Source organism: Falco rusticolus, chromosome 14 (assembly GCF_015220075.1).
Source record: "Falco rusticolus isolate bFalRus1 chromosome 14, bFalRus1.pri, whole genome shotgun sequence".
Lineage (NCBI taxonomy): Eukaryota > Metazoa > Chordata > Aves > Falconiformes > Falconidae > Falco > Falco rusticolus.
The window spans coordinates 21,358,329-21,380,348 of record NC_051200.1 but is presented as its reverse complement, the minus strand read 5'-3'; the positions used below and the strand labels follow the sequence as shown (position 1 = coordinate 21,380,348).

General features: G+C 40.1%; 1 protein-coding gene across 3 annotated transcripts in view; it reads right to left on the bottom strand.

The window, feature by feature from the left end:
- Positions 1–20,562, bottom strand: part of RPS6KA6 (ribosomal protein S6 kinase A6) — a 43,373-nt gene extending 22,811 nt beyond the window's left edge. The window contains exons 1-6 of one of the 3 annotated variants that reach the window (XM_037408008.1): positions 20,276–20,562; positions 10,798–10,857; positions 7,092–7,208; positions 3,305–3,386; positions 2,338–2,418; positions 1,734–1,813 (exon numbers count right to left, since the gene is read on the bottom strand). In XM_037408008.1, coding sequence (XP_037263905.1) covers positions 1,734–1,813; positions 2,338–2,418; positions 3,305–3,386; positions 7,092–7,208; positions 10,798–10,857; positions 20,276–20,356 — 501 coding nt within the window. In that variant the 5' untranslated portion in view covers positions 20,357–20,562. Of the gene's footprint in view, positions 1–1,733; positions 1,814–2,337; positions 2,419–3,304; positions 3,387–7,091; positions 7,209–7,521; positions 8,690–10,797; positions 10,858–20,275 lie in introns of those variants that run through there. The other 2 variants (XM_037408009.1, XM_037408010.1) reach the window with 2 other exon arrangements.
- Positions 20,563–22,020: the final 1,458 nt, after the last annotated feature.

Here is a 22,020-nt window from a genome sequence, read left to right as displayed (position 1 = left end):
ACCTCCCAACAACTTCATTTAAATCTGCTTTCTATGTTAAATTAAACACCATGCAAGCCAACTTCATTAAAAGTTACCAATGAGAACTTCATTACGTACTCATTTCACTTCCACAGCTGAAACTCTCATACCCATGTAGAATTTAAAAGACCAGTGTGTTTTAATAACCTCATACTAAACACAATTAATTAAAACAATCCTAGTGTGGAAAGTATGAAATACCATGGGGAATTTACCCTTGCGTATTGTTCACTGTCTTCGTTTTACCATGTACTTTAGAAAAAAACCCTTGTCTTCCCACCAGAGAGCTGATTTTTTTTTTTCTTGTCTATATACAGAGTGAATGTTTAAAGCCATCATAGAAGGTAACTGAAGTCTTCCAAAAACATGTAGAGACTTAACAACAAGAACACCTGACACCTACTTCTTTATTCCCAAAGGGAACACATACCTCTTGCAACCGCCTAACTAGTATTATTACGGAGAGACTTGCATCCCTCAAAGAATGTTGCACACTCGGTAATCCCAGCTGTGCTGGTGAAAAAGAATAGTTCTTCCTGCTATACCAGAATTTCCTCTATAATTAGACATCCTATATCAAAGCACAAATTGACCTCTTTCCTACCTACTGCTCCAATAACCCTTTACAATCCAGTCAGTTTTGTTTTAAGCTTTTAACCTCCGTTTTATCCTCAAGGTTAATTAATTTTAAGCTCAATTTTTAGACATTACCATTGTCTTACCAAGGTCAGCTTTTTATAAAAATAGGAAAACAAAACCCCCTTAAAATTCTTCCTTCTCTTTTGCTTGTTCCTGGAGTAAAGCTTCATTTTTAAGAAAAGTGTATGGGGGGAAAAAAAACCAATTAGCTCCTGACCTTACATACTGAGGATACAACTACCTCCATGTCACGAGAAAGATCAGTCATATACCCAGTTTTCTCATTTAGGAAAGTGGCTTTTCCTATGCATTAGAAATAGAGAAGTATTTACAGTGGTGAAAGCACCGAAAAGCTCTCTTACTGTAAAGCTGTTGAGAAATTGCCATTAAAAATTTAGATCTTTCTGAAAGATTTGCAGGAAGAAAATACAAGTCTTATGAACATGTTCGTAATACTTAAGGTAACATATAATAAATATTTAATGGCAAATGTGTAAATAAAGAAAAAAAAAAAGTTGTATCGTATTCCCTCCTCTGAAGTTTTCTGCCCAGAAAACAAAAATAGAAATGAAAAAGTAAAGGTCCAGTTGTATGCCAATGTTAGATGAAGGGCAGTGGTCTCAAAAATGCTCAGTGTTCACACTTTGTGAGATTAAGCATTAGGATTTCTATTACAGCATTATGAAATTTTACAATGCAGCAGAAATCTCTTAAAGATGTGGGCTTCTTGGAGCACTGAAGCTGACTATAAGCAGAAGAACTGTACATCCCCTTCGCTCATAGCTAAATCTTCATTTATTTCAGCTAGGTCTCCAAGCAACAAAACATTTTTAGACAAAAGAACTGTACTTTGCAGATACCAGATTAAAACTTAAGCTACTAATCAATGTGCACTCAGGTTTCTTAAGGTTACATCTATAAGGGAAGTCCCACTGAGTTATTAAAAACTAGATTATGACAAGAAATATGGGAGAAACAAATACAGAAGACAATCCTATACTGACAAAAAAAACCCCAAACAAACAACAAAACCCTCTCTAACACTGAGTGGAGATAAAATCTTAAGTACTTACCTCTTTGGATAATCGTGTGAATACATCTCCTCCCCTGAGAAAATCCAATATTAAATATAGCTTCCCTTCAGTCTGAAAGGCTTAAAAAAAATAATTTAAAAAAAAAATCAATAGTTGTGTGACAAAGATTATCTACAAAATGGATCTGAATGCTCTTACAACTTGGCAATTCCCATGAAAGGCAATATTTCTGTTACGGAACTGAAGTAATTCAGCAGCACATAAGGTAGTTCATTGAATGATTACTTGCCTCTTCGCAGAAGTCAATCTTAGTTATAAAAGATCACTAAAATACTGTTCTTTTATTTCTCCTTTGTCAAACAGGGTAACACCAAGTATATTAATTACCTTGGTTTTAACTCAATGAAAAGAAAAAATAAGTCTCTGTAGAAATTAAGAATTTTCCATTTCTTTGATTTCAAGAGGACTTCACCTAAAACTTTTATATACACGTGTGTTTACATTCCCTTTTTTAGCTTTTTGTGATTTAAAGTTGCTAGAACCTAATTCGGACATTAAAATGGACACCACAAAACTGAGAAAGAACAAGATCAGCTATGCCTTAAAGTAATGTAAGAAACTGTAGCAAAAAAAAAATACCAACCATAGTGCAGTTTGACGATAAATGGATGATTTACTTCTACTAATATATCTCTCTCCATTTTTGTACGAACTCTATCCCGAACTGCAGAGAAGGGGAAAAAGAAAAAGACAAAAAGACCAGCATGAAACAAATGTATTTGGTATAATACAAATTGAGCAGAACCTAGCCTACGGGAAGTCTTTGCTGTCTAAAGAAACACTTTTCCTTGTTATTTATTTGTTTTTAACTTTTAAGTCTCCCACAAAACACAAACGTTCAGACAGCAGAACTCTATTCTGTTTTTTACCTGCCCCAGCTTCCTTACTGTCTTCATTTTTCCCCAATACATCCCAGTATCTTGTGGTAATCCATATCACTTTCAAGAAAAAAGCTCACATCTACATTTCCAGGCAGCTAACTTTAACCTCTGAATTAACTATTTGTACTGGATACGTATTTTCTGTCTTTTAAAATTAATTTTTCCTCTTTAACTAGTAACAGTCCCTATTTAAACAGGGAGGACTTGCATTCACTAAAGTGTCTTCTGAAAGCCAAAACGTAAGTGAGCTTGCTATGGCACCTATAACAAGGGGGAATGACTTATCACAGTAGAGTTTAACTTAAAAGAAATAATGAAAATTGTTTATGAATTTTTTGTTTGTTTTAATATGATAAATATAATTTAATAATTATGATTTGTTTTAATATAATGAAAAGACTAAACAGAATTAAATAATGCAATTTTAAAACCTTGAAAGAGTACTTTCTACCACATAATTAAAGCTATTTGGCCAAATTTGAAATATTTCTTAAACATGAACTTACAAGTTACTCCAGAAAAAAAACTACTGTCGGAGAAGAGTTATGAACTCACTGAAATATATTTAGGATTAACAAAAAGGCTTTTAAGTATTTACAAGACTCATATAAGAGATACAAGTGTATTGAAAACCATTTTATAAAGTTCCAATCCAAAAGCTACACATACCTTTTAAAGAAGCTTTTTTCAGTACTTTCATTGCATAAAGTTGCCCAGCATCAGGACCAATTATTTTCCGTACGAGGAAGACCTGGTAATACAAACCCCATTTTTAAAAATTCTGCTAAAAATATTTTATGTAAACACTAAATCAACCCGACTAAAAAAGCATTACTATGTCTTTACTTTTAACTTCATTAATAGAGATAAGGAAATAGTGTGTTCCTAGTCCCATCCCATTCCTCAAAATCTCTGAGGAATAAAAAGATGCTAAGTATTCATAGCAAGTCTCTGTACATAAGCAAGCTTAGCAATCAAATACACAACTATCACAAAGCATTTGTAAACCTCCTATTAATTTCTGGCAGCTTTCAGTATTCTTTCCCAAGCATACACCTTTAAAGGAAGAGCAAAATTGCATTCCCTTAATCAGATTAGAGGTACATGCACCACCAAGCTCTCTGAAGTATTCAGATTGGTCATAAACTATACATTCTTTCCTACAGCAAGCTGTTTAAATAAGTACTTAACAAGTAAGTACTTATATAAATACTTTTCTTTATATTACTTTCTTGGAAAGTGACAATTCTGCCTGGTCTGCCACCTCCTAAGAGATTTTGAGGTTTAAGACCCAAGTTTCAAGCATGGAACAGGCTGTATTAATGAAATCTGTAAGAGTGGCGAGATGAAAGCAAGGAAACCTCACCATTTAAGATCAAAGCACCCTTTCCCTCTGGAATAGCAACTCCAACAGGTTTTTCTACTCTTTTCCTTCCAGAGCAGTTTTAGAGATAAACTGTATATAACTTGACACCAAGAAAAGCATAGTATTAGATAAAATAACGCAGTACAAATACATGTAGCTCCACTGACTAATATCCTAACTACTAGGTCTTTCAATTTACAAAACAGTTTGGTACGTGCTCCTGTTTCTAAGTTGTTGTTCTTATAATAGCAATTTTTAGTTATGAGGAATGTTTGTACTGTTAAAAAAAAAAACAAAACAAAAAAACCCCGTACAAATCACAAGGGAATGTCAAGAGCTACCCAGAATTGCCTCTCTGATCTTACCTTATTCAGATTTTCATTAACACTAGATTTATTTACATATATACTTTGTTAGAAATTAAATATCTAGAAATATTTTTTAAAAAAGTAATGAAATAAACTTGTCAAATTTTCCATTCTAGAATCACAAATTCATACACTGTCACTAAGTTGTACAGGGTTAGGAAAGGGGTTGTTTCCATTTTAAACTCTGGTTAGAAGAAAAATGTAATCACTTTTCAAGGTTATCAGGCTTTTTGTTTTAAGTTTTGCCCAACGATTGACCTACGGCACTGCTCTCCTATTATATCACGCTGACACCAGCAAATAAGAAAACAAACATCTGTAGATTAAAACACTCACAATTACCAAAGCAGAAGATTAACAAACACGTTCAAATATGTTAGTGCTTAATAACTAGCAGCTTGTAAGGAATTCACACACAAGTCACAAATTCTAGCTAATAAGAACTAAACCAGCTGCCACTAAGAACTACTCAAGTACCATCTATTTAATTTGCAAAGCCTCCATAATCCTGCACCTTGCAGAGATATAACGATCGGTTGTTCAATTGTAAAGCAAAATCAAGATGGGCACGTGTTACACTCAAGGTGATACACCGAAGTGAATTGCGGATCATCTTCAGCAGATCTGCTGAAAGTGATTATCAAAGGCCAAAGACAGAAACTCAGTAACAGACATCAGGTTTAACTCCTTATTGCTGTGAAGCAGTGTTAAATACTGCACAGATGTCAAAAAAGACAGGTAGAGGATGGGCTATAGCCCCATACTAGGTTAGAGAGAGAGAGCAAACAAACCTTGTGTTTGCTAAACCCAAAGGGAGATCCCTGGGAAGTATGAACCAGAGATAAAACACCATCAAGGCAACAGCCATTGATCTTCGTTGTTTTCTCTTTTCAACAGAAAGCAACAAATACATGATAAAAACAGCTCCGCTCAGATGTGCAGGTCACCATCCATTTCTTAAAGCTGAAGCTAGAAGTACTGCCAGGTTTCAAAAGCGCTAAAACAGACGTCGCACCAACCTGATGGGATTCTGAGCAAGAGCTTTCCTTAGGCTGTCAGAAGTCTGAACTCTGTGAAGTAAGAGTCTGTCTGAGTCAGGGGTAAGATGTCTGTACCAGATGTGCTGAACCCTAAGATAGCTTAAGACATTGCAAGTCAGGAGTAATAAACGCAGAGCCTTTTAGGCTCTGAAGATGAGAAGCGTATGAGGGAATTGGCAATAAACATTACCAGATAAAGAAGTGTGTCTTAAACTGTAAAACATTAAGAAAGATTTTAAAGTCTATTTTCCAAGCTATCGCTTATTCACAGACTGCCTTCCTAATGTCTCTCTTCCACCCCCCCCCTCCATATATCTCTATGCAGAGATTTGTTCCTTCCACGAGACAGACAAAACTAGCAGAAGAACTGGAAAATGGAAACATACATAAAGTTGATTGTCTACTTTTTGCATTGCAAAAGATCTAGTTTAAGAGTCTGTTTTAAAAAAAAATAAATTAGATTCTTATACACTAGGATTAATGTTTCAACTAATGTGTTTCAAGCTAGCGACTGAGACATTAGGTTTTTAATTTCATTTCTGCAGTGTGACACCAGAAAGAAATTATTGTAACAAAAAAATTGCCATATTTTTTCTATAAGCTATTTGAATAACTGTTCACTTAGCATCTTCTAGCTGTAGATAACTTGACAAATACAGCAAAGTAAAAAACCTGAAATAGATTTCCCAGGTTATTTACTTTATTGTTACTTTGGTTCAAGTTCCAAACTACCGCAATCATTCTTCTGTATTTATATCAATACAGAGTTTGTATATTGAAAGGAAAAAAAATAAAATCAAACTTCCACAACACGTCAAGTACCATCATTAAGAGACAAATCACCATCTCCTGCAGAAGTGTCTATTGATGTCTGTTACAGCACTGCTGCCTCCCAAGCATCAACCTAAGCTACAGAGGATCTGAGGGAAACTATATGGAACAGAAATATTGTTCCTTCTGATTCCTGACTAGATGCTGCAATAAAGTCTTGAGGCCGTTGAAAACACCATGATTTTACTTCAAATAACCAAGGCATGAGGCAAACAGAGCTTGTCAACACCAGAGCTGTTGCATTAAAACCACCCCTAACTCTATAACCCAACCGGTAAAAACCCTTGCTGTTGGTGCCATGGTTCCCCATGAAGCTGCAGCTGCCAGTCCAGATGAACCACAAACATGCCTCCCTGTTCAGTTAAAGCAAACTAACTTTCCGTGGCAGACCTCCTAAAATTTGCTACTGACTAACCCTTCTGCTGAGAGACTGAGGCTGTTGCTGGGTCTGATGTGCTGTCCCGCTATAAACCTTGCTCCCTTGGCAACAGAGCAAGATTGGAGAAAGATGAAATTTGTCAGTATCTTTTTCAAACATTCCCAGCAACTCTTAGGGTACTATCCTTCTTGAACATCTGGAAAGATCTACGGAAAAAGACATTGCTTTTCCTCTAAAGAACACTAAGATAGAAATGCTACCATAGTAAAAATGAAAAGACCCACCACCACCTCCCCACCCAACTGCAAAACACTGTGGGTAACTTCCTCCAAAACAGGGCAATTTCCACAAGCACATCTACCTGGACTTAGATTTCTGATGTTTATTTCTAACCTTGTAGCATCACAGAAATAAGGGAAGACAAAGCAGGTTCAAAGTAGACATCAGATGAAAACAAAGTTTGTTATCTTACCTTTCCAAATGATCCCTGTCCAAGAACCTTAAGTAATTCAAACTGTGCTGGATCTGCTTTCTCACATCCTTCTTTCACATGGTGTGTAATAGGAATTTCTTTCACACTTCCTTCATCCTATCATTTCAAGGCAAACAAAATACAATAATGAACAGGCTTGAATTTATCAACTCTCATTAGAAGTGCATGTAAATGCCTGCTCTTTTTGTTTGGTTGGTTATTTTTTTAAAAAATAAAATAATTGAAATTCTAATAAGGCAGAAAAGAAAGCTGTTCAAATCATGAATTTTCCCAACCACCCTTTCTTAAATACATGCATCTAAAATTTCTAAATTGATGTAAAATTCCCAAAGAATACTCATTTCCTTTTGTCATAAATATTACAACCACAGCAAAGATTGATTTTCTTACATGAAAGGAATAAACATACTCAGTTTAAAGATCTGTACAAGATGATCCCTCTGTGCTTCACCTCTGTTTAGCAGCCTTTAGTTTTCCCAGTGATTACTCTTCTCATCTTTCCCTTTCCTGAAATAGTCTTAATGAAAGCTAAATTGAATTTCATCATTTTTAGGTAATTATTGCTTTTCACAGCAGCAAATAATAAATATGGTCATCCACTTGTAGCTAGAGGAACATGTATCATTTGAAGACCGTAAATAAGATATGAGTCATCTTAAGAACTCTGACAATTCTTGCATCCAACAGAAGAAACACAACTCTGGGGTGCAGAGCTCATGGAAAGACTACCCTGTGTGGAAACATCCTTCAAAAAGCTGAGAGTAATTCTGAGGTAGGTAAAAGATTCAGTGTTCTGTTGACTTCTTCCTTTTACTCTCATTAGAAAAGCAGGGCACAGCAGCTACAATTGTGAAAAGACAAACGTTCATGATGAAAACAAATCAGATGACTTGTTGCAGCTTTTACGGTGTAAGAGAAGTTTCTGTGAGCGAAAACAAGTGAGATGTAAAAAAAAAAAGTATCCTTGAAAATAAAACCTATGTGCCAAGGCCTACAACAGCAACCTCTGCTTGTATGTGAAAAAAGAGCGGCACCCCTCAGCCCTGTCAAGAATACCAACTTCTTGTACACAGCAAATACAAGAAGCCAATTACAACAGAAAATCCCATCTGATCTGCAGTACTTTCCTTTTAGGGTACCCAGATGATTATTAACTGTCCTCCTGTCCTCCCTTTAGGTCTTCGTCTTGAAAGCTTCTCTTAGTGGAGACCAGAAAAACACCCTACCAGCCCACAGTACACTGCTCTCCTGCAACGGCAAGTATGAACAGCACCAGAAAAAGACCCAGCCGCTGGATGAAACAGTTGGCTTTAGGGGAGAACATCAGACTACAGTCACGCTGACTACAGACAGAAAGTCTTGCTGCCCAGGACCACGCATTAAAACTTGTGATCAGCGTTACCAGACGATACAGAAGTACCCTGGATGAAATCCTCTATGTGGGTTTACACAGAAATTCAGGGTAGAAATCTGATCACCTAAATGCGTACATACTTACAGTAATAACTAAAAAGTAAGCAGGGGTAATCATCGCACTGTATTAACTGTCTCTGCCTTAATTGTTTTGTTTGTCCAGAGGAAGGAAGAAAGAAAGAATTCAAACTAACATCACAGTATAGTCACAAACTGCAGTCCAGCTGTTACTGCACGAGTCCCTTCCCCTCCCCTACATCTCTTACTTCCCTCTTTGTGGAAAAGGCCTGTCCCACCTGCTTCCCATGCAAAGGTAGGTATTAACAGAAGATACTGCTGAATAACAAAGTTAATTCATTAATTCACACTCCAAGATAGTTTATTTCCCTTTTTGTTGACAAAAAAACGCTGACATACACTGATGATACAGTGTAGACACCCCAACTTCATTTCATCCATCCATCCTGCTGACTACGCATATACATATTCATAGGAAAGATGTACATTTCATTTTTATTTGTTTTTTTAAACACATGGCAGGAATCTAATGCAGGTAAACACACTAGCATTTCAAGTCAGCCCAGGACAGATGAAAGCAGAACGTCGTCCTGTCCTGTCACGTAACAGACTAATGGCTGGTTCTTTCCATGAAAAATGTAAATACTATACTTAGAAGCCTTTTTACTTCACCATCCTAATTTGTATTCCTTAACACTGTGAACCTTAGCATGAGAAAAGATCCTTAACAGTTCACCTGCTCTTCCGTTTATCACCCACCTTGAATCATTAGCCTGTGACATCATATTGTGGTTGCTGCAGAGACTGACAGAGTATTTCTAAATGTGAACCGAGGAGAAAAATGCTTTCCATGCAAATAAAGAATAACTTGAAATGTATGAAATGAGCTATTTTTTATGAAGTGTTTTACCTTCACAAAAGATTGGCTATATAATTTCACTTACTTAACTATCATTAAATACTAAAAATTGGCATGACTGAAGCATAAGAAGGCCTCTGCCTTCACATCCACAAGAAGTGGCCTTCCCACAAGAAGGGAAAAAGCTGAACAGCTATATAAGCCAGTTTCATTTTCATTTCTAGTTTGGCCTCCACAAAACGCTAATTTGGCTATCTGATTTTGTGCTCTGCTGCTTGAGCAGCAAATCTATTTCAGAGCTCAGGTACTAGCTCCCACCGAGCTGCCTTGCACAAAACCTAACTATTCCCAGCAGGTTCAACAGAAGACAAAGCACTGAAAGAAACGCCGCAATCGGTTATGGCTTTGTGCCATCTTACTTCGTTACAGCTTGACTTGTATGTAGCTCCAAGCACCTAACAAACAAGCTCAGCAACATCCTTCTGTTTCAAGTACCGCGAACAACTGAGACAACCCATTGCTCATCTTTCTTCGCTACGTGTAAGATGACCGTGACACTGACTGTTTATTTACTTACTCTACACCAGGAAATGTCCAAGCACCACACTTCTTCCCCCAAGACTTTACTCTCCAGATCACTCACTTCTAACTTATTACTGCAATACAAAGCAGTGGTTACAGCTGGCAATAAGATATACTTAATACCTTTTTCCATGATCTTGTTCCAAACACAAAATACATGGATGGCTGTGTTCAAAAATGATGGCCAACTTCTCCATGCAATGTCAGGCATTTCACCACACACAGTATTAGCCTAAAGTTTAGTCCAAGATTTAGCCAGCGTACAGAACACTGATCTTCAGCACCTCCTAAATATGCACATCACCAAGGCACTGGACAAAAGTCATGCACAACAGGGTTCATCTGAGATACTTGTACATAACAGTCAAATTAACATCCTGGTGTAAAAATCAATTCTGTTCTAAAATAGCAGGAATTAAGTACCTTCTAGATGAATGTACAGCAGCTACATTAAAAAATACAAAGGAAGAACAGCTGACAGTGTAGTAAGAGGCAACAATAAACACTCTATGTATAAAAGGTTCATGGCTGGACTGAGCACTTTCTGAGGCTGAGGGACCTGCCCTCTCCAGCACACAGAATCTGTTTTCCATAAAGCACTGCCTGATGTGCAAGCTTCCCCAACAAGGCACTTACGGCCCCTACCCAGGTACTAATTTTCCAATTCATCTTTGAGACTTAAGAGCCTCCTCAGATCTGGTCAAACAAAATGAAAGGTTCAAAAGTTATTAAAGAGCAGGGAATGCATAAATTTTGCTTCAAACGAAATGCTAATTGAGTGCCTAAACTGAACATCTAATCGAATATACTTACATGGTAAGAATATGGTTCACCTTCTTCCATAGGCTCATCTGCCATTTTAAGGCCATTTAGCTGGAGATGGGAAGAAATGGGAATGCAGAAGAGAAAAAGAAAAAAAACCAAACAACAGCATTAAACCTAACAATTTCAAACAAGCAGAGTTTATAATTTGACCAATTTACATTTCAGAGCACACAAATGAAAACTGGTGTTCTTGTTGCTCTAATTTAAAACTGTAGTTTCAATCAAACACTACTACCTAGTAGTTATATTTAGTGTCTCCCTTATGCATCATTTAGCATATCCCTTTGTAAATGCCATTCCACAGTGTTATTTAATTGGAATTAATTTAAAATTCCTTCTTTAAAAGCTACAGATACCATCCATACAAGATGACATGTAAAATGTACAAAATTTATGTTGCGGATGCTTTTCAGAAAGCTAAAATTGTAAAATCTGCTGCTGAAAATTAATTTGCAGATTAAAGCAAAAGAGATTCAAAAATGTTTTTAAGCCTTTTGGGGGCAAGAAGCAGAAGCACAAGAGCAAGCAGAACGGAGAATACATACCACAGAATCCTTATTCACAAAAATAAGTCATTATTTCCTCAAAAATTAGATCCCTCCAAAAGTCTGCTTGCATCAAAAGTTATTTAAATATTTAGCAAACAGAACAGTCACAGTTTAACAAAGTAGTTTAGAAACTGTAGATCTGTATATTAAAATATTTGTGGATCAATTTCAAACCCACCAACCACCTTTAAGAGGCAGAAAAGTACGACAGGCATCCAGACAGAGACAAATAAACAACATGCTCTTAAGTGAGCACAATACTCGCTAGCAGTTGTGTACCCCCAAAAACAACAGTAAAAAGCAGGTACCAAGTCCACAGCTGCAATAGCAAAAAAAAAAAAAATAAAATCTAAAAGTTCAGTTCTCCCTAAGTAACAAACAATTCAATGCTGCATAACAACTGAAATTAAAAAAAAAAAATAATGCAGAAAGCAAAGGGCACACTGTTCAAACACACAAAGCAGTAATGACAAATGAAATACCTGACAAAATAGTTGAAGCTAGTTACGTACTTTGCTAGTGATAATTGCTAATTTATTATATGTTAATTGTTCAGTATCGCTACCTTCATGTGGCATAGATCTCACAACAAAATACTAGCTAGAAATAACACAAGGAAACAAACAACTTATTTCCTGAAAACAGAAATTGAACCCATTAAATTCTCAGACTGGGTCATGACATTTTCTTCTCGTACTTCTGAATTTATCTCAAATACATGCCTAAGATACCAAAATATGCTATGATTATCAGTATGTGAACTGGTAAAAACACAGGACTACAAAGAATCTTGAAATGCCATATAGACCATGCCCCCATTTAAAAGCGACAAGAAAACCCGACAAACAGGCAGGGCTGAAGGGACAGGTTTATACCACCACAATTGCATCATCTAAGCAAACCCTCAACCACTTCCAGTGCTGCTCCTAGGACTCTTGATTTCAAGTACAGCTTTTAAAAGCTAACTCTTATATTAATGATTTTGATAAAAATCAAATCTCCAATTTTTGTATCAACACACCGGCACTTATTTTTGGACTATAACCTCACTGAAAAAAAATATCAAGGAAAGCAGCATGAGGCTTTGGTTACCTTCATTCAGTTAATTGAGTTTTTGCTTACTGTAATCACAGGTTACAAACATATATGTTATTGTATGAATTAACTGAATACATCAAGAAATAATACCAACATTCAGACCAGATATGAACTTCAATTACATTTCAGATGATTCACTGCCACGTAATTTCTTTTCACAGTATCACTAGATTACATTTAACAGCGAATCAAGGAGAGGCACAAAGTTGTCCAAAAATCTTATTTTTATTTGGACCTAGTAATAAAACAAGTTTCCACTCCAGGTGCTCGGAAATACGTGCAATTTTCACTCAAGTACTTGAATTTGAAGTGAATTTTGTCTGCATTTTGCTTTTTCTTTCTTTAAATACAGTCAACATTTTCCACGTTTTGTTACTTAAATTTAAGCTCTGGAACCCAAACTACCAGCCAGAAGAATTCTAGATACGCTGAAAACGATAGCTTAACTCCAGGCAACCAGACACAGAAAGTGTCACTGCTGGAATGGGGGTTTGAATGAAAAAAAAATCAGCATGTTATTTGATCTACGTAGTTCCTGAGCACGCCATGTAAGCATACTTTCAGCTTTCTGGCAAATCAAATATAGTAAGTTGTTGGACTTTTAAGGCAGGTAATCAAATGGCATCTTAATTAACAATTTCCCATCGTACACTTTTACCCTTCGTTGTTGCTCATGGGTTGTTTTTTTTTTCCCCTATAACTACAAAGACTAGGATGCCTGCCAATTTTTAGTCCAAAGAATTTTTATGTCCAAGTGCATGAATGTACTTTTATTGCTCGATATACATGACTACACTTTTGCTTGCTTTGTTTGTGAACCGTGGTCACTGTCCCTTAAAAAAACCCAACAAAACAACAAACCTGTTGGATTGCAACCCAAAGTCTAGGAGTTTGTTAGTTATTCAGTTAAAAAATTCAGTGGCAAAAGTCAAATCATTACTGTTCTGTACAGTTACTTATACTGGCCAAGTTTCAGTAACTAGAAGTTTCCACTGTCCCCCATATTAGGCAAAAAAGGAAAGTTACAATTAATACTTAATTCCCATCTCTGTGGAAACCACATACAAAATTCTGCTTCTGCAGTCAAGTAGCACCCCTTTCAGTGATTTAATCTTGAATACACACAAATGCATAGAACAGAACTTTTTAACCTGAAGAGGTTTATTTTAACCTTTAAGTCATTATTTACTAAATATCCATGAATGCACAAATTTAAATTATTGAGAATTAGAAAGCACTTATCTCTACAATGAGAACAACTGAAAGAAGCGAGTACCATTAGTCTGAAGGAGATTCTTTCATCCTTGAATCATTTTGCTCTTCAGTACTGCTAAAGTCCTACAACTAACTGACCATTTTAAGTATTAACTTCAATTAAAACAAATTAAACTAAGACATTTCAGCAAACAGCGTCAATACTTTCCAAACACATATTCTGAGAACTACAGAATGTACTCCACATTGTTGACTAGTATAACAATAACCAAAACAATTATATAAAAAGATGACAACAAAGTTAAGGTCAGACAACCTAGCAGGTAAGAAACTTACTTTTCCAGAGCAGTAGGCTAAGAGACCCAGTCCTCTGATGCTAAACGGCCTCCGAAGTAACAGAGCACAATCTGCCTTCTGATTTAAATAGCTGCGATGGATCCCATGACTTGCTGGGACTACTTTGGGAGAACATCCCAAGGGCTTTTGCGGCTGGTAAAAGTCTTAACTACTATTGCACATGTTTCTCCTCCAATAATTACAGCAGAACAGAGGAATCCCAGGATTACTAAAGATTTGAACCATCTTCGCCCCTGTATTAGGGATGTTTTAACTGTTTACATGGTAAATGTGTTATGGTTTGGGCCAAAAGAAACTAGACAAATGGCCAGCAAAATGCCTAACTACAAGGAAAAACTGTAGATGTAAAGCTCGTTTGCTCTGCCCTGTTTTTACACGTCTTCATTTAAGCCTTCAAACAGAATTAAGAATTTTACAGAAGAAAAACTGGGAATTTTATAATCGTAACATTATTGTAAGTAGAAAGCATTATTCATCACCACTCATGGATAATCTAGCCTGGCTACAAACAGGTAAAATCCTACATAAGTATCAACAAAATCTTCTGCATCCTCCATGGTTCCTCCTTCACTGTGCTTAATTTGCTAAGTTACTGCAGCTAGTCACCAGACCTACACCTCTCAATTCTTCCAAATGAACGCAAGACTAACCAGTTTGCTTCCCCACATAGAAAAGTATTATTTCACATACTTATTTCAAAATGTTAGAGTGGAAGCTTGCATTAGAAACCCCAATTATTTTGAAAAGACTTTGAAACAAATCCTTTGGAAAAAACCCTGTTAAGACAACAACATTTGTTCCTCATTTATTCTGAATTACATCTGCAGAGTGTTTGCAACATTAATTTAATGAGCAACACATTGGCCTACTGAATCTTATTTCCTGAGATAGGTTTGAGAAATTTGGGGATTCTGTGCACAGCCAAATAGGCAAGGGATTTCATTTTTTTTTTAAATGTCTAAAAGTGACTGAACAAAACCGAAGCTTAACAGCACCTGTTCTTCCTATAAAACACCCACAAGTTTTTGGTTGGTTTGTTGGGTTTTTTTGTAAAAAAATAGCAGATATTGTTATTGTATGCAGGTGCCCAACCTGTATTCAGTGCTCTTTACTGCCTGGGCTCGCATACTTTTGGGAAGGTAAAGCTTCCTCCAGTACAGCAGCCAGCCCCACGAAGTGGAAGATGAAGCAGTGTTACAAGAATTACCCAACGGAGTTGCACCAACTAAAGCGGGGTCCCACCCTACCACGATGTGACCAGAGGAAGGATGTCCTGCTGATGGGATGGCAGTGTCCCTGTCAGACTCTGCAGGTCTGCGCTGGATTTTCTTCTCATCTGCTCACCGCCTGCACAAACCCTGCGCTAGCCTCAGTCCCTCAGCTCCTGAGAAAAGAGGCCAGGTAACTCACTCACACACACAAACGTACCAAGTAGAAAAGGAAGATAAAGCCATCTACCTTTAAAAAGAAACCCAAACAACAAAACCAACAACCTTAAACCCATAGTCAGTTACTAGGGAAAGTTAGAAAGTTCTTATCCTGTGGCAAATAAATCATACCTTCATACAGGATAACAAATATTCAGAAACGTATAATTACCAATTTTAAGAGAACATTTGATCCTTCCCATTATCAGAGATGAGGGGAGAATACCATGTGTCTCAGACTAGCTATAGCTATGACAAGACACAAACCCAACCACAAGCACAGGGGTTGCTGTAGCAGTGAAGGACTTGAGACCCTTTTCACTCCCGCCTGTCTAGGAGGTGACTGTAACTCCATAACCAAAGGGCATAAAGCAGCCAATCTCAAAATCACGTGTAATGACAAATGAGGAATACTGGGAAAGAACATTTTAACCTGATGAAAACAATGTGTTTCAAATTTTATTCTTGATGTAGTAATGAAGCACATCTACATAAACATTAAGATTCTATATATGAGTTAACACACCATACCATTCTTCTGATTTATGGTTATTGTGAAGCGCCTCCAAAGCTATCCTGGGGGAACCAAGGTGAGCTACCTCAGACCCCCTGCTCCTTTTACACATTCAAAATATGACAGCAGACTTCCAAAAATTATCTTCAAAAGTGGCATACCAAAACAGAATTATTATTATTATTATATTGCATCACTTCTCAATGCATAAAGACACTCATTGTTTTCCATTTAAGAGTATTAACATGCTTGCTCTTTTTTTTTTCCCCTCCACTTTAAGGGGGCTTGCTCTCATAAGTCTTTATAAAAACTGTAAATTGTTGCAAGAGCTGAGGGTACTTCACTTCAGGTTAGGGGCAAAACTACTATTTTTTCTTAACATAACACCACCCAAATGTGGAGATTTTCAGAGATGCACAAAACTAGGTAGCTGAGTCATCCATGTCACTGCCAGTAATTACTCACAAAGGAGTTATGCAACTCCAAACACTAACAAAATTCAGTGGCCTTTGACAGACGAGGCTCAGAACATGCTTAAGAGAATGGACTGAAAACACTGGCCAAAATCAAAGATACATTTATTTAAATTGGCACTGGCAATGGATTACGTACAACAGCAGCAAAGCTCAACTGATGAACATGCCTTTTGGGAGGCAGCAACTTTCAGCGCAGTCCCATTTTTCTAGCAGAATACTTTAGTTTCCAGCCACTTTGTTGTTTCAGCCTCACCTTCCTTGTCACTGTCAGCCAATTAAGCAACTGTTTCTGAAGTATTTATTTCAAAAACAAATATTTGAGTATGAGGTCACATTTAGGCAAGTCACAATATTCATGTTTTGCAAACAGCATGCACTTTAATTACACCTATCCTTTTAAATGCAAGACTACTTCTATCAAATGGGCAGAAAATTCCAAAATTACTGTATCTGCCCAATTCCAAGTATTTTTGCATTTCATTCAGCTTGGTCAATAAAATGTTAACATTTACTTTCCTGTTTCTTTGTTGACTGCAATATTTTTATAATCAACTGTTGTAGAGTATTATCAGCACCCTTGTACCATGAAAATTTTTTAATTATTTTATTACCATGAAAATACATATTAATCCCGTATTTAGGAGGAAAGAGGTTCACTCAACATTCAAAGCTTAAACTGCACGACACTGACCCTTCCTACCTAGGCTTAAGGAATTCCCACAGCTGCAAAACTGCTTCACAAGTGACACTGTCATAGGAATATAAGAACAGGAACAGCACAACGTACAATCCAAAATGTAATCCTCAGCACTTCAAAGACAAGCAACATGAAAAAATGGCAAAATAATTCAATCCTAGATTTCTTCCAAAAGCTCGTGTTGTTTTTATGCCGTGAAGCATGAAAATTTGTTTCCTACCTCCAAGATCGTGTTCTTCCCTTGCCAACTGTTTTTACTTCCAGTCAACGTGTGTGCTACTTCACTGGAAATGCACTTATTTCTAATAATGTAATCCTAAACTTAGTTAATTAACAGGCAAATTCCTCAGAGAAAACTGTTTCTCAGATTTTTCCTCCTATGCCACAACTGATGACCAAGAGCACCAGCGAGTAGGAATAAGTTACTCTTCAAAATATAGGACTATTTCTCCGTAACACTGTTGACAGTGCAGGCAAGGTCAATGAGATCTATCAGACTGCCAACGTAAGGTTGTAGTAAGTACTATAGGCTACAATTAATTAAAAAAAATAATACTAAGGTAAGATTCCAAACCAAACCAAAATCTACTATAATATAAAATAAAATTCTTAAATCCCCAAACCATGTGAATGCAGAATTCCAACAAGTAAAAAGTACAACACATCCCTGAGATGCTGTTAATATAAAGCATTATGACAATAACAAGTATTTGCTAATGTAATTTGGGAACTTCACATGCAACTTGAAGAAACTGGTATTGGTATAAATGAAGCCTCAAACGCTGCTAGCCAAATGTAACACAGATGTAACAAACACTTTAATCAGAGCACAAGTGAAATGGGTTTTACACAGACCCTGTTAAGTAAGTAGTTCATGTACAGGCTTGAGAAAAACACACTTCTAAGAACAACTGTTGCAAACAGTTGCCTTCAGATGTTACAAACACAGAGCTGTTTCAGTTGGGCAGGCAGGGTCCTAGGCTCTGTTGGCCCGGCGAGTGTGACTTCAGAACCTGGTTCCTCCAGCAGTGCATCGCCAACCTCGCGCCCCTTCGGCAGCCCTAGCCCAGCCGAGTATTTGACAGTAAAGGTCACCACTGTCAGCAGAACTACCTGTCGGAGCTTTGCCGTGCCGGAGCTAGGGCTGGTTCTCCAGCCACTCCTGCTAACTGCCAATAAATTTTTATGGCAAAATCCATACACAAAACCAGCACTGAACACAGTACTCAAAGTAGCACCAGCCTTAGTGGAGGCGTACTTGTCCAGCCAAAAAATACTGAGAGATGCACAACCACCACAGAAGTTCTCATTTCGGCTACAATATTCTAAGTTTGATTATTTTAACACCAATGTATCACAATATTCTTAAAGAACAGATCAACAGGGCCAAGAAAGTTCTCAGATCTTCAATAAACTTCATACCTTAACTACAGCACATTATTTTTATAAACCTCAAGACTAACAAATAAGCCTTAATACTTCTGCTGACTTCTTAATCCTTACCTGTAGCTTCACTAACATAATTAGGATTTCTCTAATATTAAGGTAGAGGTACTGCATCCAGTATTATTAGATCATTAGAATATTTTAAAGTGTTAAAAGTGTAGCAGTCATGATGTAGAAATGCACGTCCAGTAATTATAGTACTTAAAAGCGGCACTCCGTAGACACAACTACAGAAAATAAATTTTAAAAAACCCATGAGATATAAAACCCCCATGGCTTGATTCCTATTTGAATTACTGGATTCCTTATAAGTACCAATTTTTATCAAATAATGACATTTCAACACAATTCTTTAAAGGATACCCCTTCACTCTTCCCAGAACTTTAACCTAGGCTTGTTTTGCACACTTTGTACTTAGAGATGAATTTGCTACAGACCTTTTTACTTAGGATAAGAAAAGCCTACTGCATCACAGAAAGCAAGTCTGACCAGTTTTACGAAGCTTTATTTAGATAACATCTTTTGTGTGCCTAATACACCTAGGTGTAATCTCTTATTTGTCATACTTGATGATACTTGATACACAATCCTACGCTTCTGATTTAAAAGTGCAAGTTTTAAGACCTGAGTGTCACATTCTGCTGAGATAGGCACTTTATTACAGCATAACCAGTTTTACCATTTATTTTCTTTTAAATCACATTCGGTACTTGCTTATGGACGCACCTAGAGTGCTAAGCAGTACCTCGAAGCCACTCTCGAAGTTGTTCCTTGTCCTTTACAACGTTTACGCATCCAAACCTCAGTCGCATGCTCCCGGGTCCTTCTGCTTGTTGCGTGTATGAAAATTACTGCTTAGTTTAATGGGTGCAAAAGCAAAGGGCCCGCTCCCAGGGCCAGCCTACCTGGATGCGCACCCCGATCCGTACAGTCACATTTCCAGGAGGAGTTAAAGTAACTTTCCACGCGAGCCGTGCCCGTAAAACCGCGTTCACAGGGAACCGACAAGCGTGACACTAACACGGTCAGGAAGGCGACACGAAGCGCACCGGCCCCAACGCTCTTCCGTGCGCCTTGTTCCCCCGGCGGGGCCGGCGGCCCCCGCACTCCGCACGTGCTGCCGCCGTCCCGCTGCCTGCGCCGGGGGGGTCGCGGCCGGGCCCCGCCACACGGCCCCGCCGCCCTCGGGCCAGGCGGGGGAGGCGCGGGGGGGCCGCGGCCGGGCTGCGGGTCAAGCCTGGGGGCCGCCGTCTGCCCGGGTCGGGCCGGAGCCGGACTGAGCTCCCGGGGGGGGGGGGGGGGGGGGGCGGTCCCGGCGCGGGCGCTGCGGGAAGGAGCCGGGAGCAGGCCAGGTGGCCGGCGGCAGCGCCGGGCTGCCTCTGTGTGTGTGTGTGCGTGTGAGGGGGGAGATCCCAGGGGAGGCGGGGAAGCGGCGGCGCCGCCGAGAACGCTAGGATCCGGCGGAGGAGGGCGGCGGGCAGACCGGGGGCAGCGAGGCGAGGGCGGAGGGGGGGGACCGGCGAAGCGGGGGCCGGCAGGGAGAGGCCGGGGGCGTTGCGCTGCGCCCGCCCTCCGCCCCCAGCCCGGCCGTTCCCAGGCGGCGGCGGGGGCCGGGGAGCGGGCGGGCAGGTGCCGGCGGGGAGCCGGCCGCGGCGCGGGAGCCCCGCCCCCCCGGCCCCACACTGACCTCGCCGCCGCTCACGTACAGCTCCATTTTGTGGCAGGGCTCCGGCTCCTCCGCGTCCTCCAGCGGAGCGAACGGCACCATGTCCCGGCTTCTCCTCCTAGCCGGGCAGCCGCCGCCAGCCGCTGCGCATTCCCGGGCCCGCGGCCGGCTCAGAGGCGGTGGGCAGCCGCGGCGGGCCCCCTCCTCCTGGCCATGGAGCGCGGCGGCGGAACACGGGCTGTTAGTGCTGCTGCTGCTGCTGCCGGCCGGCGGAGGCGGCGCCGCTCTGCGCTCCCCCGCGCACACCCCCCAACATGGCGGCCGGAGGGGGCGCGGCCTGCGCGGCACGGGGATGACGTCAGGGCGGGCCGGAGAATCCCCTGCATGGGGAGGGGGGCGGTGACGCGCGGTGACGTTCGCGGGCCCGCGGCCGGGCGGCGCCTGGCTGAGGGGGACGGGGCTGGGGGGCGACCGGCTGCCGGCCTGGGCACCGGGGGGGATCCGGGCAGGGTGACCGCCTGCCCGCCGGAGGGAGGGAGCGCGGTGAAGCAATGGTGTCGCGGGCGGGCTGTCGGCGGCACCTGGACGTTCCGCCTGAGGCTGAGGGAGGGTGCTGGAGAGCGGCACGGAGGCGTTTAAAACGAGACAAAGAGGAGGGGGGTAAAATCAGCGATGGAGCTCGGTCGGTGAAGTTCCCCCCCGGCTAGGAGGCCGTCGTCCCGTCAGACCCCTTCATCCCCTCAGACCCCGTCCCTACCTCGGGTGCCTCGGCGCCCCCTCATGAGCGGCGCAGGCCCGCCGGGAGGCGACGCCTCGGCTGTGAGGGGAGCGGCTGGCGGGCTGGCCTTCCCGCTGCCGCGACCGCGGGGGAAAACCCCACGAAGTTTCGTTTTGTTTCGTGGTTGGTTTTTTGTTTTTTTTTTTCTGAATTGAGAGGTGGCAAGATTGGACGCGCGACTGGAAAGTGGAAAAGAAAGTGTAGCCGGGTTGCTCCTGGGTCCTTCGTGAAGTGAAACGCGCGAATAAGCTGCGCGCAGGGCTGCGGGAGCGGAGCAGCCTGCTCACCGTGGTTACAGACACCGAGGGGACGGACTCCTTTGTTTCCAAGCATGTGTTCAGTGAGAAACACTCCAGTATTTCCAAACCTGAGGGGACAGCAAAAAGAGCACGGATGAAAAAATAATACTTCTCTGTCACCGTTTGATCTCTGGAGCTGGAAAACGCTAGATGATACTATGAAAAATACATATTTTTAAGGGTAGAAAACTCCTGAATGACACTGTTTATTTAAACACTCTGCATGACTTTCTAGTAAGCCCTGCCCTTTAGATAAAGCTAGCAAAGGAAGTCTCAAACCATTCTTAATTGCCAAATAATTTTGATCAAATTAGCATGACTGAGGGAGCAAACCAGTACACCCCACAGTCCACAACACTTTCCTGTGCTGATTTTTTAAAAAAAACCCGCAGAATTCAACCATCGGACAAACAAGTACACAGTATAAAATGCTCTGCTGCTGTAGTCTTCGATTAAATTAGAGCAACCTGTTTCACAAAGCTAACTATTACCAGTTAGTTCCCTGTCGCTGAGCTGGCTGAAGAGAGTTGACTATTGTGAATGTGTCATTGCAGCAACAGCCAGCTGGCATGTCAGCATTTCCATTGCAAGCCTATTTTTAAAGGTCTGTAACTCAACCATGGAAGACAAATGTTTTAGACTGAAACAGGGAGTGTGTACCAGCAATATTCATCCTTCCGAAAATAAAA